This window comes from Furipterus horrens, unplaced genomic scaffold (assembly GCF_987537825.1).
Source record: "Furipterus horrens unplaced genomic scaffold, mFurHor1.1.pri manual_scaffold_11, whole genome shotgun sequence".
Classification (NCBI taxonomy): domain Eukaryota; kingdom Metazoa; phylum Chordata; class Mammalia; order Chiroptera; family Furipteridae; genus Furipterus; species Furipterus horrens.
Genome location: NW_028327181.1, coordinates 59,260,419 through 59,276,397, shown reverse-complemented (window position 1 = coordinate 59,276,397; position 15,979 = coordinate 59,260,419). Strand labels below are relative to the sequence as shown.

The following is a 15,979-nucleotide window of genomic DNA, read 5'->3' as shown; positions in this document are numbered from 1 at the left end:
TGTAGATACTGGAAATATTGGGGGGGAACAATTTGTAAAGTACATGAGTGTCTAACCACTGTGCTGTACACCTGAAACTAATACAAAATAATGTTGAATGTAAACTGTAATTAAAAAATACAAAATTTTAAAAAACTTCCTTTCCTAGCCTAAAAGAAATTAAATTAAATTTAAAAATATATTGCCTTTCTTCAACTGAAAGTAGCACCAGGAAAATTCACATCAAGTATTGATTCCCTCTACATTATAACAAACATGAAAGCCATAGAAAGAGTTTGGGCCACTTGGAGCAATTATACACAATTATGGATAAAATGAAGAAGGACTTACCTCATCTACAGACACAGGTAGGATGACTCGACTGTAAGAGAGGGAAAAACAGTAACAACTTCAGGCTCTGAAACCTGCCCACAGCTCTTATAGCATCATCTTGGAAACATTTTGTTGCACATGACTCTACACTCACTGTTGGAAACCATGCAGAGAATGGCCAGGTGCTCCGAGACTAGGATGCTCTGTGCCCTCCTGGCATCCTGTTTAGAGCCCTGTGATTCACTGCAACCCTGTCCCCCACCAGCTACTTCCCAGGCAGGCCTCTGACTCACATCTGGAACTGTCTTCTCCCTCTCCTCCACTAACCTCCCCAACAAAACTTGCCAATGAGTCTGGTAAAACAGAGGGGTTAACACAGGAGGACCCACTCCTGAAAACTCTATAGAGCCAAGCTGAGGATACAGGCCCTGGGGATTGACATCTCTGTGTATCCAACCTCCCAACAATATAGCCCTCAAGGTGAAAGGAGAGGAAGAAGCCAAGCTCCTTGGAGGCTGAATCACTCTAAAAGCATGCACCAGCCCTCTCTGATCTGGGACAGGATGTTACAATACAAGGTACTTCCACAAAGCCACAAAGAGAGGAGACTCTCAGCTTGTGTCCTGACTCCCAGAAGCTGTCCAAAGTCACCCCAACTGATCACTGTCTTTTCCTTCTCCATTCCAATGACCACCAACCATTGGACATACCACCAAAAACCTGACAGAGAAGCCATTGCCAGCAAAGTCCCCACACTGGTCAGATCTCCACACTTGTATGACGGCTAGCGACACTCCTCCAGGTGGCTCACATCTGTCACGGAGAGCAACAGCTAACCCCCCATTCAAAGCTGTGAGGTCAGAGGGCTGATATAAAAATGCTTGATTGTATTCATACAAATCAAGCCAGTTTCCAAGCTGAGATGTCGGCTCCCAGGCCCTAGCTGGAACCCCCAGAGCCTCCTGTATCTCGTGTGCCTGGTGAAGCATGAGCTGCCAAGCTCTCTGTTCTATGCGGTGGTTCCACCAATCAGGATCCTTGCTTCAGGCTGGTAAGTAGTCTGCTCACTATTTTCTACTTCCACAAAGGTCCCTCAGGTAGCAAGAAGCGCACAGAAGGGTCTGAGAAAAACATCACACTACAGGCAAAGCACCAGGCAGAAAAGTAGCAGGAAAAACAAAATGGGCTCCAAGTCTTCACTGCCTGCTAACTCCCCTCCTCCAGAATGACTCAAATAATGTAAATCCTGCAGGTTATTGGATGCTGCTACTAATGCTGTCCTCCCATTAGAAAAAGCTGACAATGCAGAAAAATAACTTCCAACTTGGAGGCCACAATTTCGGCACCGTCAGTAGAAACTTCCTAGAAAACAATCAGCCTTTTATCTTCAAGAACAGCATTAAAAATCACATCTAAGAATTGGCAGAAATCAAATCAAGGAGAATCCTGTTAGAGGAAGTGTCAGAAAAATCAACAGAGACAACCTTCAGCCCCTGGATGGGTGCTAAGTCTCCCTACCACCAAAAGAGAAGGGCATCAGCCAGTTCCTGACAGGATGCTCACACCCGGACATTTCTCCCCGGCTCCCTGGGAGAAAAACCACTCCAGCAGCAATAGGGTGCAATTCCAAAGGATAGGGCCACAGAGGCAGTGCTGGGCTGAGACTGGAGCTGTGCTCTCTTCAGTGTGACCTTCACTCACACCCTTCCCAGAGCTGCAGTGCTGCAGCCACAGCCAAGTGTCTCAGATGCCCCCCTCCGAGTCCCCTGCCGAGGGATGCACACACGTGCCCGAGCACACACAGGGTACAGGTCAGGCAGGAAGGAAATGCGTCCCCAGAACCTTGGACCTTTCCCTAGTGGGGTTCAAGGGGAACAGAACAAAGAACGAGAAGGGAGGACTTCTCTTGAAAACTCACTCAGATCTCTTCTGAAGGTTCCTTTCCTTCCCTGCCTAACCTTTACAAAACTACAAGTTTCTAGACTCTCGGATTCATCTGGGAGGAGAAAAAAGGATCAGGAGAATAGGAAAAGCCTCTTTTTTGGACAGTCAAGATTAGAATCCCAAGTGCACCCTGCTCTCCTCCTGCTGGCCTCCCAAGGCTCTTTCTCTTCACCTCGGAAAGCTCTGCGCTCTGGCTGAATCAACAGCAGACTGGAAGTCCAGAAACAGAGGTAGAAGGCTTCCAAATAATCCTCTTTAGAGGAGGTGTCAAGCTGGGATGACCCCTGAGTTTCTGCTCCCTTTGCTATACAAAGCTCTACACTGTCCTAAATGTCCTGAACACCTCCGAGGACACAACGGACACATCCCTCCGCACACCTGCTTGGCTACCAAGTGGCTTCCACCAGTTGCTCTCTACCTGGACATCTCTCACTTCCAGAATCCCCGGGCTTATGGCCCAAGGCTGGCCTCTTGCCCTCCCGTCCAGGGAAGCACAATTTTGCTGTACATGCTGCGCACACACATCCAATCTCTCTCCTCTTTGCAAAGAAAAGAAGCCCTGAGATGTCTCCTTGGAACCATGAGCTTCAGAGATGGGTCGTCTCCCGTTTGAAAAACATAGCAATGCAAACATCCCCACCTGTCCTACAGTCAGTCCCCTGGACTTCAGGAGCAAGCCCCCCTACCCCCGCCCCACCAGCCTCCCTGCAACTCCTCCCAGAAGTCACTAGTGCCCACCCCTTTGTCACTACTCAAGAGCTCCCTCCCCCTTCACTGTCTTTTCCCCACCAAGGGCTTCACGGCAACCTCTTCAATTCCTCAACTCCATCCCCTTGCACCAAGGCTGAGAATTCCTGAGACAGGCTGCCCCTGTTTCCCACCCCCACGCCAATGATTCTTATATTTATGCACAGACACACTCTTTCCAAACTGTTCCCTACCCTGGTAACATCCTAGCCCTCTCTGTCACCCCCTCACATCGCTCCTGCCCCCACCAGGTATTTCCTGGGCCCCTTACCCAAGAGTCCCTGAATCCCAAGTAATCACCTTAAGCTTTCTTCCCCAAGACCTCCCCTTCTGCACCACCCCCCTGGGCGCCGTGTCACTACCTTAGGGGTGGGTCCTTAGACCCCCTCCTCCTGTCACCCAACCCTGGCCCTGACTCCCTAGTCCTTTTCCTTTATCCACTTAATATGATCTTCCCCCCATGCCTAAGGCAGCCGTTCATTCTCCAGGTTCCCCTCAGCGCTCCTTCCCATCATCTCAGCTCCCTTCCTGCAGATGTCCTCTCTGATCTTCCGAGCCCCCAGTGCTGTGCATCCCCAAACGCCGCCCCGCCACTGCCGGCTCTCAGACCCTGGCTGCCCTTGCCTAACTGCTCCTCGGCCCCTCAGACGACTGCTCCCTCTCCCCAGGTCCTCAGGTCCTTGAAGCCACCCCTGCAGCTCCGGCCCGACCCCCGTCCCTCAGCCCCACTGTAGAAGTGCCCCACATCTCCTCTAGCGCTCTCCATCCCCCCAGCCCCTCATACCCTGTCCAGCTCTCACTGTCCCCTTGACCCTTTCTCAGGCCCCCTCGGCCTCTCCCCAGGCCAATCCGGCCCTCACTGCACCTCAGGTGCTGCCGTCCCTCTCTATTCCCGTCGGCCCCACCTCAGGCCCTGCCCGGCCCTCAGGGTCCCCTCAGCCCCCGCTGGACCGCCCAGCAGCCCCTCCAGCGCTCTCCATCCCGTCGGGCACCGTCCGGCCGCTGCATCCCCTCCGCCAGACCATCAGCCTCCCTGGTCGTCATCCCCGACTCTGCCTTTTCCTCCTCGCTTCCGCACGGCCGGCCGGACACTCACTACTCCTTGAGCAGCACCATGTCGCTTCGCGGCTCGGCGGCTGCCCGCTGCCCGCCCGGCTTCCCGCCCGCTTCCCGGCGGCCGCTCTCCCCGTGGCCCGGCCCGGCCCGACTGCCCGTGCGTCTTCGTCGTGGTCTGCTCCGTCCCCGCCGCTCTCGCTGCGGTCGCTGCGCCGGCTCCTGCGCCCCGGCCTGGCCGCCTCCCGCGCCGCTGCCGACGCCGCCCGGAGCTCCGGTTCCGCAGCACCGCGCGGGGGCGGGGCGTCTCTGCGGCAACCAGGGCATCACACGCAGTGGTGCGCGCTGAGCTCAGCGCGGAGGCGGAGCCTTCTCCGGCGGTCCCCTCCCGTCCTTAAATGGGCCGCGGCGTCAGCGTCGGAGGTGGGCTCCGTGTGTGCTCAAGACCCCGACAGCAGGAGGAGCAGACGCCGAGGGGTCGGTCGGCGTCCGAGGTGTGACAGTTCCGCAGCGAGAGCAGATGCACCTGTATGCTTGGGCCTTCCCAGTGGGGTCGGTTGAGATCTAGGAAAGGGTTGTGTCAAAAAAAAAAAAAAAAAAGAGCAATAGCCGAATTTACGTGCAAGTGCTCTTCTACGTGCTCGACTCTTCAGGACAACACTACCAAAAAACACTGTGCTGATTTTTAAAATAAATTCAGTGTTTTAAAGTGTGTACATGTCACCTTGAAATAACTTACATCTCTTTTCCACAGGCAAAGTGAAATGTAACATGCAGAAACCACGGAAAATACTTTTATGTTTGATATGAGCATCGTGGATTATTTGCCACTTCTTACCCACCAGAAAGAAAGAAATGATAATAAAAGCTAAAGTATATTGAGCACATACTATGCGCCAGGCATTGCTCTAAGTGCCTCCCATGTTTGTTTGTTTGTTTGTTTTTACTGATTTTAGAAAGAAAAAAATGCCAGTTTTCCTGGGGATGATCCCACAACCTTGGAGTATCGGGATGACACTAAGCAACTGAGCCGCGAGGCTGGGGCCTGTTTCTTGTGTCTCTTACTCTAGCCTTACTCTAGCAAGCTTTGCTTCAGGTGTGCACAGGAGTTAGCCCTTATACGCAGGGGCCATAGCACTCTTCAGCTGGTCCCCACTGTGAGCCAACAGCACCACTGTGGGAACAGAGCCCCTGGTGCCTGGTGCCCTGGAGCCCCAGGCCTACTACTTGCCACCCGTGTGACCTTGTGCAAGTTACTGCACCTCTCTGTGCTGCTTCAGCTTCTTCACTTGTAAAATGGAGTAATGATAGTACTTGCCCAGTGGGATTGCTGGGAATCAACGCCTGGTTTGAGGCAATGTACGTAAAGCAATTTTGTGCAGTGTATAGCATATTTCCATGTTATTGTTATCAGGGGATGGGTGTTGTGAGGAAGGAAAGATGGACGTTGCTGCTCCTCAAAGCTATCATATCTCTACATGCCCCAGGCTTAAAAGGAGAGATAGAAGTTAATCTCCACCGTTTGTGGGTGATGGCGAACGCGGAGAGAACGCTGTGAAGGCCTGGTGCTGCGAGAGTACAAGGTGGTGGGGCGCTACCTGCCCACCCCTATGTGCCGCATACCGCCCCTGTACCGCATGCGCATCTTTGCAGCTAACCATGTCGTTGCCAAGTCCTGCTTCTGGCACTTTGTGTCTCAACTGAAGAAGATGAGAAAATCTTCAGGGGAAATCCTCTACTGTGGGCAGGTGTTCGAAAAATGCCCCCTTCAGGTGAAGAACTTTGGTATCTGGTGGTGCTACGACTCCCGTAGTGGGCTCCACAACATGTACCACGACCTGACCACCACAGGCACTGTCACCCAGTGCTACCGAGACATAGGGGTCCGGCACCGTGCCCGTGCCCGCGCCCACTCATCCAGATCATGAAGGTGGAGGAGATCACAGCCAGCAAGAGCCGCCAACCCGCAGGCGAGCAGTTCCACGACTCCAAGATCAAGTTCTGGCTGCCCCACTGGGTCCTAAGTGGCCAGTACAGGCCATGCTTCATCAGCAAGAGACCCAACACCTTCTTTTAGATGGAGGGCCTCCCTGTCCCCTGGTCTGCCCAGATAACCTCCTAGGGAAAACCGGGGAAAAAACAAACAAACAAGAAGTTAATCTCCAGCCTCACAGTGATCTTTGTCTCTCCTGTCTCCCTTTGTTTCCTTCGCTGTCTTCATCTCTGTCTGTACTTCTCTATCTTCTCTCCATCTGTCCCTCTCACTCCCTCTCTAGCTCTCCTTACTGTCTCCCTTATCTCTTTATCTTGACTCTCTGTCTTTATCTTTCTTTCTGTTTTTCTGTATCCCTCAGTCTTTAATCTCTCTCTTGTTATCTCTCCTCTCCTCTGTCCCTTTTCATTTCTTTGTCTCTCTTTACCCTCTTCCTGTCTCTCCCCATGCTTGTCATCAGTCTCTGTCACTCTGCTCTGGGTAATACAACTTCAGCCTGTATTTCTTTCACCTTCTCTCTTACTTATTTTTTAATTGATTTCTAGAGAGAGAGATTGATGTGCTATTCCACTTATTTATGCATTCGTTGGCTTGTTTTTTATCCTCACCAGAGTACTTTTTTGGGTCCTCACCTAAGGACATTTCCCATTGTTTTTAGAGAGAGGAAGGGAGAGAAGAGAGAGACATTGATGATGTCAGAGAGAAACATCGATTGGTTGCCTCCCATACGTGCCTGGACAAGGGGTTGAACATGTGCCCTGACCAAGGATCAAACCTGCAACCTTTCAGTTACAGGAAGATGCTCCAACCAACTGAGCCATTGGTTGATTCTTGTATGTGCCCTGGCTGGGGGTTCCAACCAGCAACCTTGGCGTATCAGAATGACTCTTTAACCAACTGAATTACCTGGCCAAGGCTCTTTTATCTTCTCTCCGCTGCTGTCTCCTTTCCCTCTGTCCGCTCTCTGTTCTCTCCCCCAACCCCCCTTTCACCTTCGCCTTGGTGAAGGTTCCCGCCCCCAAACGGTTTCTCCTGACTGGCTGGCCCTTGTTACCGCCTTGGTCACAGACACACCTGTAACCCATCTCTGGGTATCTCGGGGAGACTGTGTTTCACTGTTTCCATCTTCTGCCCTGTCCTTCCTGGCTTCTGCAAGCATGCTGTTCTCCCAGCTTCTGTCTCAGTCTGTTTCAGCCTCTCTTCATTTTATTTCTTTCTCTCTCTTTTTAAAAAGTTCATCCTCTGCCCTGGCTGATGTAGCTCAGTGGATTGAATGCCAGCCTGTGAACTAAAAGGTTGTTGGTTCGATTCCCAGTCAGGGCACATGCCTGGGTTATGGCCCAGGTCCCCAGTTGGGGATGAGTGAGAGGCATCCTATCAATGTTTCTCTTGCACATCGATGTCTTTCTTTCTCTATTACTTTCTCCCTTCCCCTCTCTCTAAAAATAAAAAAATAAAATATTTTAAAAAAATTTCATCCTCCAAATATTTATAGAGCAACTGTTCCATGCCAGGCACCATTTGAGGTACTGGAGGTATCACAGTGACAAAGGAACAGCAAGTGCCAACTCTCAAGGAGCATTTGTTCTAGTGGAGAGACAGACACCAGACAAAGAAACATGTGACCCTGGATGCCCAGTTTGTCCCACCGGGTAGAGGAGTGTGTTGGCCAGGCCAAGCCATAGACAGGGACTCAAGCCCATGAGGGTGAGCTGGCTGGCTCTGCCTTCAGCTTTGCCTGACAATTCTGTGTCCCTAAATAGGGACTGTGGCCTCTCTAGAAGCCAAACTCAATACCATTCATTATGTACCAGGCTGGGGGAGACACAGGTTAAAAGAAAAAGGTTCCAGCCCAGGTAGAGCCACAGTCTAATGCAACACAAATATAACATCTGCTGGAATCAAGGAAATAGACAGCGGGTGCTTTGGGCACCAGAAGTGAGGAGGCACTTTAGCTCCACTCTGTCTCTCTACTTCTGATGGTGTTTTGCCTGCACAGGGTTAAAAGGTATTTGAGCAGCTGTGATATTTTAAAAATATTTTTAAGTCAACATTTGAAAATAAGGATATTTTATATATAGAGAGAGGCAGGGTTTCCAGCTTCTCTTGAAAAAAATCAGAAAATCTGGCAACACTGGGCTCATCCCCACATGGCCATAATTGGTTGGAGCTGTATCAAGGCTATATGGGGCCTGCAGCCTCCAGGTCCCAAGAGTTCCCACTAATTCCTCATGTGTCTCTGGCACAGAGGTCAAGGTCCAGCTGCCCCTGTAGCAGTGCAGAGCTCATGCTGTGGCTCTACTTATATTAGAAATATTTCTTTGTGCCATCTCGATCAAACATGGGAAGATGAAATGTAACAACAAAGGAAGTGGCAGAGCCCCAGCTTTTGAGTTTGTGGTTCTGACAAGTAGGACATCCATCTAGCATCTCTCTGCCCTGGCTACCATGCAGGGGGCCACTGCTCATCCCTTCCCCAGCTGGCCCCCATGGCTTAAGCCCCCTCTACCCCAGCAGGGTCAGCGGCCAGGCCTCAAACAATGAAGCTGCCCCCCTCCCTTCCCTGGTGATGGGGCTTTCCCTAGGGCTTCTTTGGGGGGGGGGGGGACCTGTTGCTCCCTCCTACCTACTGCCATTGACCAGGGCTGTGGTGGAAGGGTGGCCAGGTCCGTGGGAATTCTGTAGGAGCTTGCAGTCATGCCAATGACCACGGTCTTAGGACAAAAGGGGCAAGGATGCACTGACTCCCCTAGAACCAAAATTTACCAACAGCCCTGTCTTTCCACCCAAGAGGCTCCCTACTTATCCCTTCCCCGCCTCTTCAGTTGGCAGTGCAGAGACCCCACCAGCAAAGCTGGGCCATGGTGGGTGCGGCACAAGGGAGGGGTGGGGGGGCCACGGAGCATGTTTTGGATAAGTTACAGGGAGTCTGAGCAAGAGACAAGGGGCGAGGGAATGTGTGACTTTGGGAGAACGAGACAACGGAGCTAAGGAGGAAGTAGTTCTTGTCATTCTCAGCATACATTTATTGAGTGCTTTCTGTGTGCCAGGAAGTAAGCCAGATGCCAGAAAGAGCAAAGGGGCAAGAAGAGTCAGGGTCACTACCAGGTCATCAGTGACACTGTACTGACCCTGGTTAACACAGAGAACAGATTAACCCTTCAGGCACAATCCTGAGGGTCTGCTCTGGGTCCTTGGATGGAGCCCATGTAGGTCCTTCCAGCAACAGAAAGGGACTGAGCGAGGCAAGAGCTTCTCCCTCTTCTTCATCCAGGTAGAGAAGCACACAGCCAAGCCCCTACACACTCCTCTAAACACGTTCACACCTAACATGCTCACAATACATCTCATTCCTCAACACAAGTACTCACACACGTACACACGCACACACACACAGGCACAGCCAAGCAGTTTTCCAAGGAGGTGGTATGGAGGTGCTACCTACCTGCTGTGACCTGAGTCACCCCCACCTCAACATGAATCTGTCAGAGCACCTGGATATTTGCCATTTGGAGATTATCTTGAGAAGCTTTTTGGCCAAGTCTCTTACCAAAATGCGAAAGACATAAAAGTGAACATGGAGTCAACTTCTTAAAGCTTTTTGCTTAAAGAGGAGTTCTGAGAGGGACAGGGTCAACAGCAACAGACCCCACTTCTTTTACTTGGCCATAAGTCTGTCCTGGTCAGAGCTGCCTCAAGTAGGTGTCCTATTATACTGCGGGGATGGGGAGACGAGTGAGGGTGACCCTCGTTTCCTGTGCTGTGTGTACTCTTCCAGGGTCATACAAATAATGCTCTACTTGTTAAGCGCCTATTAAGTGCCAGGTATACTACTGTGCAAATGATTCATCTCTGTGTTCACAGAGCCTCATAGTGAGGGTATTATCTCCACTTTACAGATAAGGAAACTGAGGCTCAAAACTTGCCTAAGGTCACTGATGTGGTATGTGTGGTGGGGCTGGGAGCTGCCAGGGGCCCCCATGCAGTCTTGCTTGGACCCACCCAGGAAGCTGAGTGGCTCACTTCAGAGCCGCGGACATGCGGCTCACAGGGACTAAGGAACACAGCTAGTAGCTCCATGCAGGCAGACCACCCCCCTGGGAGACGCTGCTTCCTCTTCATGAGATTCGGGACTCTCCGTCCTCACTCTGGGGATTGGGGTGAGTTAGGACATGGGACAAGAGGCTCACAGAGCCTGCCTGCTCACCCTGGCCCCCAACCCCAGGGGAGGGCTGCAGCTTGTGAAAAGCCAACTCCTCACTTTGGGGGTTTTGGGCTCCTTGTCCTCCTAACCCCACAACCTCTATTAGGGGAAAATGGGCTACCCCTCTCCAGTTGGGTCCCTGGTGATTGGAACAGATAAGGTGCCTCACTGCCCCAAGATTCCATGAGAACTCATCGTATTATCCTCCAGAGGGCGCTGTTGCTGAAACAGCCCCTGAAACGCAATCCTGTTGAGATTGCTCAGAGCTCTGACTGAAGCCCCTCACCACAGGATGCCTGCAGCCTGGCCCCACCTCCCATCGCCCACCCCAGTCGCATATCTGCTCAAATTCTGCTGACAGTCTGATATGCAAGTACATCAAAAACTTCACTGGGCCGAATGTGTTTCTGCTGCTGTCTAGGACAGTCCTGCACATGGACCCTGAATGCTGGATCTCCCCCCATTTTCAGTGTCCTTGGGGCCCAAGGCAGTGTGAGACCCTCCACAGACTGCACAGCCCAGGACCAGGACAAGGAGGGCTTACAAGTTGTTTGGACCAGGCTGATACTGGGTACAAGAGGGGAATGGAGATGGAGCAAAACAGAAAAGCAACTGCAACTCTATCTGTGGCATTTAGGAGGGTGGGAACCTTCCCTACTATAGGTCCAGGCCACAGGAGCTGCAGGTAGAGGCCAGGAGGGCCTGTAGGAAGCCACCAAAGGAACACCTAGACCTGAATCTAGGGGAACTAGGAAGGACAGTGGTTCTTGTCAATGCTTCTGAGACTGCCCCAGCTCCTTTCCTCACTCTGACTGAAACCACTGGCCAGGAATCATCACTTCCTGCTCCCTCCCACCAGGAGCCTAAGGATAAAGATGAAGGGCTGTGGCCACTTGGTGCTCACTGCCTTGGATCAGCCCATGGTCCCTCTCTCATTGAAGGGCACTCCTCTCAAACGCTGGAGTGCCCAGAGAATTGCTTCCTCAAGAACCCATCTGCCTCCAGGGCCAAGATGATTCCTGGGTAGAGGTCATGCCGTTCTCGGAGCAATCTTTTGGCTCCAAGAAAGTGGTGCCTGGGTTTACTTCCCTTCCAGAAGCTCTTGCCTCCCAGCTCCCAAGGCCTGGTGGCCCCTGGGGCTACTGCTCCAAAAGGAATGTCCTGGTCTAGAGGGCTTTCTTTGGTTGCTTCAATGATGTTAAGATCTGTATGCAAGTTCTGGCTCTAATCTTAAGCAAATTAGTCCACCTCCCTGGGCCTCAATTTTTCTAATTGTAAAATAGAAATGATAGTATCTTTTTAAAAATTCTTGGATTTATCATGATTTGATAATAGGAAAATATGTAACCCATCAACTCTGTAGTCAGAGCAGAATGACTGGACCCTAACAAGGGGGTGCAGGTGGTTAGCCAACCAGCCTGGTACCCTGCTTCCATTTTCATACCTCTAATTCCCATGCACTGTTGGCCCTAGACCGATTTCCACCCTGAACTCGTTTGTCAGTGCCTGCTTCTTTCCACAAAGTGCCCACACCCTGCAGGTGGGCGGGAGAGGCAGCAGCTCCTACTTCAGGTGCTGCAGGGGACAGCGCAGGACTTGTCTGTACGCTCAATGTTTTCCTAGCTGGAAGGGCCCTTGCTAATCATTTCCCCACATTGTACTCCTCAGTGGTCTCAAACTTTGTTGTTGGTGGTGGGCGACGGGGAGCTAAGTAAAATACAGGCCTCAGTTTCCCTCTAAGTCAGAGGCAACACCTGGAGTTCACAAGTTTAACAAGCTCCGAGGAGTGCCATTGGGCCACACAGTAAGGACAGCTCTCTGTTAAAACCATTCCTCTGCAGCGTATCACATTCCCTCTTGGAGGGCCACAAAGCCCATAAGCATGCCAAAAAATGCTGCGAGGAAACATGCTTGGCCCTGGCCAGTGGCTGGAGCACTGAAAGGTTGTAGGTTCAACCCCCCATTCAGGTTTTTGCAATCCCTCATCCAGATGCGTAAGGGAAGCAACCAATCGATGTTTTTCTCTCTTTTTTCCTCTCTAAAAGGAATGGAAAAGAAAATGTCCTTGGGTGATTAAAAAAAAAAAAATCTTGACTTTAACTTGGCATTTCCCAAATTTGACTACGAAACCTTTTTAAAAATTAGAATAACCATTAAACCTCACATAACTAATGTTCAGAGGAAAGGTTTGGGAAATGTTGATCTTGTTCTCTTTTTTAAAAAATGTTTCAGAAGCAGCTTAGATCTTGCTTCCTGGCAATTGTCAGTTTTAGCTCAAATAAAACCTTATAAAAATTAAAAAAAAAATTTTTAAACAAATTTTTGTTTTTTAATATTTGAGGGGACTGAAGCCTAGGAAGATCAGGTATGTTCAAGGTGCCCAACTGTTGACAGAGCTCGAATTTGGGCCTGGATCTGCCTTTTCCTGTTCTTTGTCTGTTCCCCCACCACATTCTGCCTGTCTCTTCGAACCTGAGGCTCTCCTGGGATCACCTTGTGTCTTGAACTCAGGAGGAACCCTTAGGACAGTTGACCAGTGACAGGAAATCTGAGCAGGGATAAAAGGGGGTCAGATTAACCTGTTTGGTTGGGAGAAGCAGCAGAGAAGGGGGTGGCCCACACTTTGAAGATGTCTACACGAGCCCAATTTGCTTGAGGGTGGAAGGGGTTCCTTTCCTGGCCCTTCCCCTCCCAAACTGGCAATCATCCAGAGTGATTGTGAGCAGCAGAGTACAACAGGGGCTGGTCAGTGTCAGAAAATCTTGCCTTGTCTTTTCTTTTTTTTAAAATTAAATTTATTGGGGTGCCATTGGTTACTAAAATTGTATAGGTTTCACGTGCACCGTTCTGTAATTGTCTTGCCTTTTCTCCTCAAGCTCAAAACCGGCATATGTAGCCCTTAACTGATATGCTAGCAGGAGCAACCCTTAACAGGAGGAAAATGGATTTATTGCTTTATAAAAAGGAGTCTGATAAAGCTTAAGATGAAAAAACCTCACAAAACTATAAACCTAAAAATCCACCCAGCCCTCTCCACGCTCCCAGAAGTCCCAGACCCATTTCTGGGGTAGGTCCTGGTGGCTGGATTGGTAATTTAGGCCCCTTGGCCAAGGGCGGCCTCTCCTGTGTCAACAGCGCCAGGGCCCTGAGGGGTTTGCCAGCAGGGGGCGCTGTGGCTCTGCAGCCTCCGACCAGCTCCCGGCACCAGCCAGGCTGGCTCCGGGGCGCTCCCCCTGCTGCGGGCCTGGCTGGCCTCTGGGCAGCTCTGGGAGAATGAGAGCACATGCCCAGGGCCCACGCCCTGCCACCATTCCACACACCTCTCTCACACGTACACACCCACGCACGCACACACCCCTAGGCCTTTCACATATCTACCTCCCCAGCAGGCCTGGACTTCCATGTCTATCAGCCAGTCTCACTTCCACCCCCACAAAAACAGTTTGAGTGTGTGTGTGTGTGTGTGTGTGTGTGTGGTGGTGGTGGTGGTGGTGAGGGTTGCCCTGTTGGTGCCCCTTTCATTCCCTTCAGGTCACAGACTGGATGAAGGGTGGCAGTGGCAACTTGCTCTCTGCTTAGGTCCTGATGGAGGAAGTTAAGGACTGCTGATCACCTTTGTCCCCAGCTCCTGAGCATAAGACCACTCAGCTCTCCAACCCCTCCCCAGGCTGTACACCAGGGGGGCTTCTCCACAGGCCTCTAATGGGCGGGCACACAGGCTATGGACAGGCGACAGGGGGCTGGAATTACAAAGGAGTTAGCACCAACAACAGGAAGCGGGTCCTTCCTTCCTCAGGCATCCTCAGACTGACCAGGAGAGGAGATGAGGGGCCAGGCGAGGGGGGTGCAGACAGTGCAAGCCTTTGTCCTCAGGCAGGAGTGGTCAGTGGGCATGCAGCCGAGGGGCGGGTGGTAGGCAGTGAATGGCATACCCCTCGGCTTTGGCAAGAGGCAGAATCCAGATACTGGAGGGACAGAGCTTGCCTGTTGGGGGTCCTCCTGGCTCCTCTTGCAGGCACCATGGAGCCTCAAGGCTCCAGAGCCCCTTACAGGTACCAGAGCAAAGTCCAGGGCAGCCCCTGCTTCCAGCAGTAGGAAAATCACATGCCCAGGCCCACTCTGTCCTTCCACAGCAGAGCTCCAGGGCAGAACCACGGCCCTGGGAGGGGCATGGACTCCACCACAGGGAAGGAGAGGTTTCTGGGGGTGTGTGGAGGTCCTCTGGGGTGGGGAGGAGGACACTGGTGAGTCACTGAAGCAAGGGCAGGAAGCCACAGTTCTGAGGTGGTGGGCCCTACACGAAAGCCTCCTGGTTGGATGAGCCGTTGAGCTTGAGGAAGAGCTTGTCGTTTTCCCTCTTCTGCTGCAGCTGCCTCTCCAGCTGGCGCCGGTAGTAGATGAGGTAGAGGGGGAGGCAGAACCCCAGCATGCTCAAGGCAAGCAGCCCCACGTTCACCTGGGTGGCAGGAATGAAAGTTGCCATCACATGGGGCAGGTGACCAGGTGGGGGCTGTGGTCTTTTGCAGAGTCCAATTCAAGACCCTTCCTCACACTCAGGTTTGGGAAAGGGGAGGTCACAGGAGAGAGGGAAAACTGAAACTGGAATGTCCATGAGGCTGGAGGGCCACATTCCAGCGCCAGAATTCCCCAGTTGTCTGCAGGCCGCCAAGCAGCCCTCAGGGCCTGCCCGCCGCCACCGCCACCGCCACCACTGCCGCCGCCACCCCCACCCCCACCCCCCGACCTCAGACCTGCTGATCTGAATCTCCAGGGTGGTGCAGGGACAGCAACTAGATTCTATTTATCTCAAAATCAGGGCCAGAAAGGGGCACTTTTCTTCTCCTGCCAGGCCACCATTCAGAAGGGGACCCTGATTTGATCTTAACTGAAGTTCCCAAAGTGCTTGTCCTCAGGGCTCTGGAAGCTGCAGAGCAATGCTTTCCAGCTCCCTCTCAGCAGAACAGCCAGATGCCTGTAACCCACTGTCCCCTGGCCCTTCTTACCCACAGAGGATCTCCTTGCAGGGGACCCATCATGGCCAGAAATAGGGGCTGCTGCAGGAGAGCGAAGAGGGCGCTGACCAGAGACTGCAGTCCTGTGAGGCTGCCAAACTGGGTGGAGGGGTACCTGCCAGGGCAGCAGAGAACACATCACCAAAGGTGCCACTCTCAGGTTTTCCAAATGTTCCCTGGCCCCAGGTGCACCGGTGCCAGAAGACAGGCAGGAATAGCCTCAGAGAACAGTGGGGTGACTGCCTTTGGATTGCTTTCTGCTGAGCAGTTGTGCAAAGTGAATTTCTCCTTTGGACCAACCTGAGGCCCCAGACTCTGGGGAGGACCCCACCCTGCCCAGGTGTGTCCTGGGCTCGTGGGTGTCTGGCTGAGATGAGTGGAAAGTGTGGTGCCAGCAGGAATCTGCAGCTTGGGAAACAGGCCCAGGAAGCAGGATGGAGGCTGGGCCCGGCTCTGCGGTGCCCTCATCCAGAGCAGCATTGTGTAATCATGGAAACGCAGCCTCAGAGCTTTCGGCAGACGCCCTCAGACCCTGCCAGGGCAGCCACAACTTCCTCCAGGTCTGAGTGGGTAGGGGACAAGCAGACCTGGAATGACCCCCAATCAATGCTGTTGAGAGGGGGACAGAATTCTGGCAAAATCTTAGAAAGCATCAGGCTCTGGGGCCCCAAAGGTGGGAAGGGGGTACCAGCGGCAAACAATCTGGTCTTTGGT

General features: G+C 52.2%; 2 protein-coding genes and 1 pseudogene across 5 annotated transcripts in view; 1 reads left to right on the top strand and 2 right to left on the bottom strand.

The window, feature by feature from the left end:
- Positions 1-4,348, bottom strand: part of PITPNA (phosphatidylinositol transfer protein alpha) — a 35,660-nt gene extending 31,312 nt beyond the window's left edge. Inside the window, exons 1-2 of the mRNA XM_090290663.1 lie at positions 4,100-4,348; positions 331-361 (exon numbers count right to left, since the gene is read on the bottom strand). Of these exons, the coding sequence (XP_090146789.1) occupies positions 331-361; positions 4,100-4,119 (51 nt within the window). The 5' untranslated portion in view covers positions 4,120-4,348. The remainder of the gene's footprint in view (positions 1-330; positions 362-4,099) is intronic.
- Positions 4,349-5,473: 1,125 nt separating this feature from the next.
- Positions 5,474-6,133, top strand: LOC149997885 (large ribosomal subunit protein eL20 pseudogene; annotated as a pseudogene).
- A 2,917-nt stretch (positions 6,134-9,050) lies between these two features.
- SLC43A2 (solute carrier family 43 member 2) overlaps positions 9,051-15,979 on the bottom strand; it is a 49,149-nt gene continuing 42,220 nt past the window's right edge. For all 4 annotated transcript variants that reach the window (XM_090257648.1, XM_090257646.1, XM_090257649.1 and 1 more), the window contains exons 13-14: positions 15,257-15,380; positions 9,051-14,709 (exon numbers count right to left, since the gene is read on the bottom strand). In XM_090257648.1, coding sequence (XP_090113774.1) covers positions 14,548-14,709; positions 15,257-15,380 — 286 coding nt within the window. In that variant the 3' untranslated portion in view covers positions 9,051-14,547. The remainder of the gene's footprint in view (positions 14,710-15,256; positions 15,381-15,979) is intronic.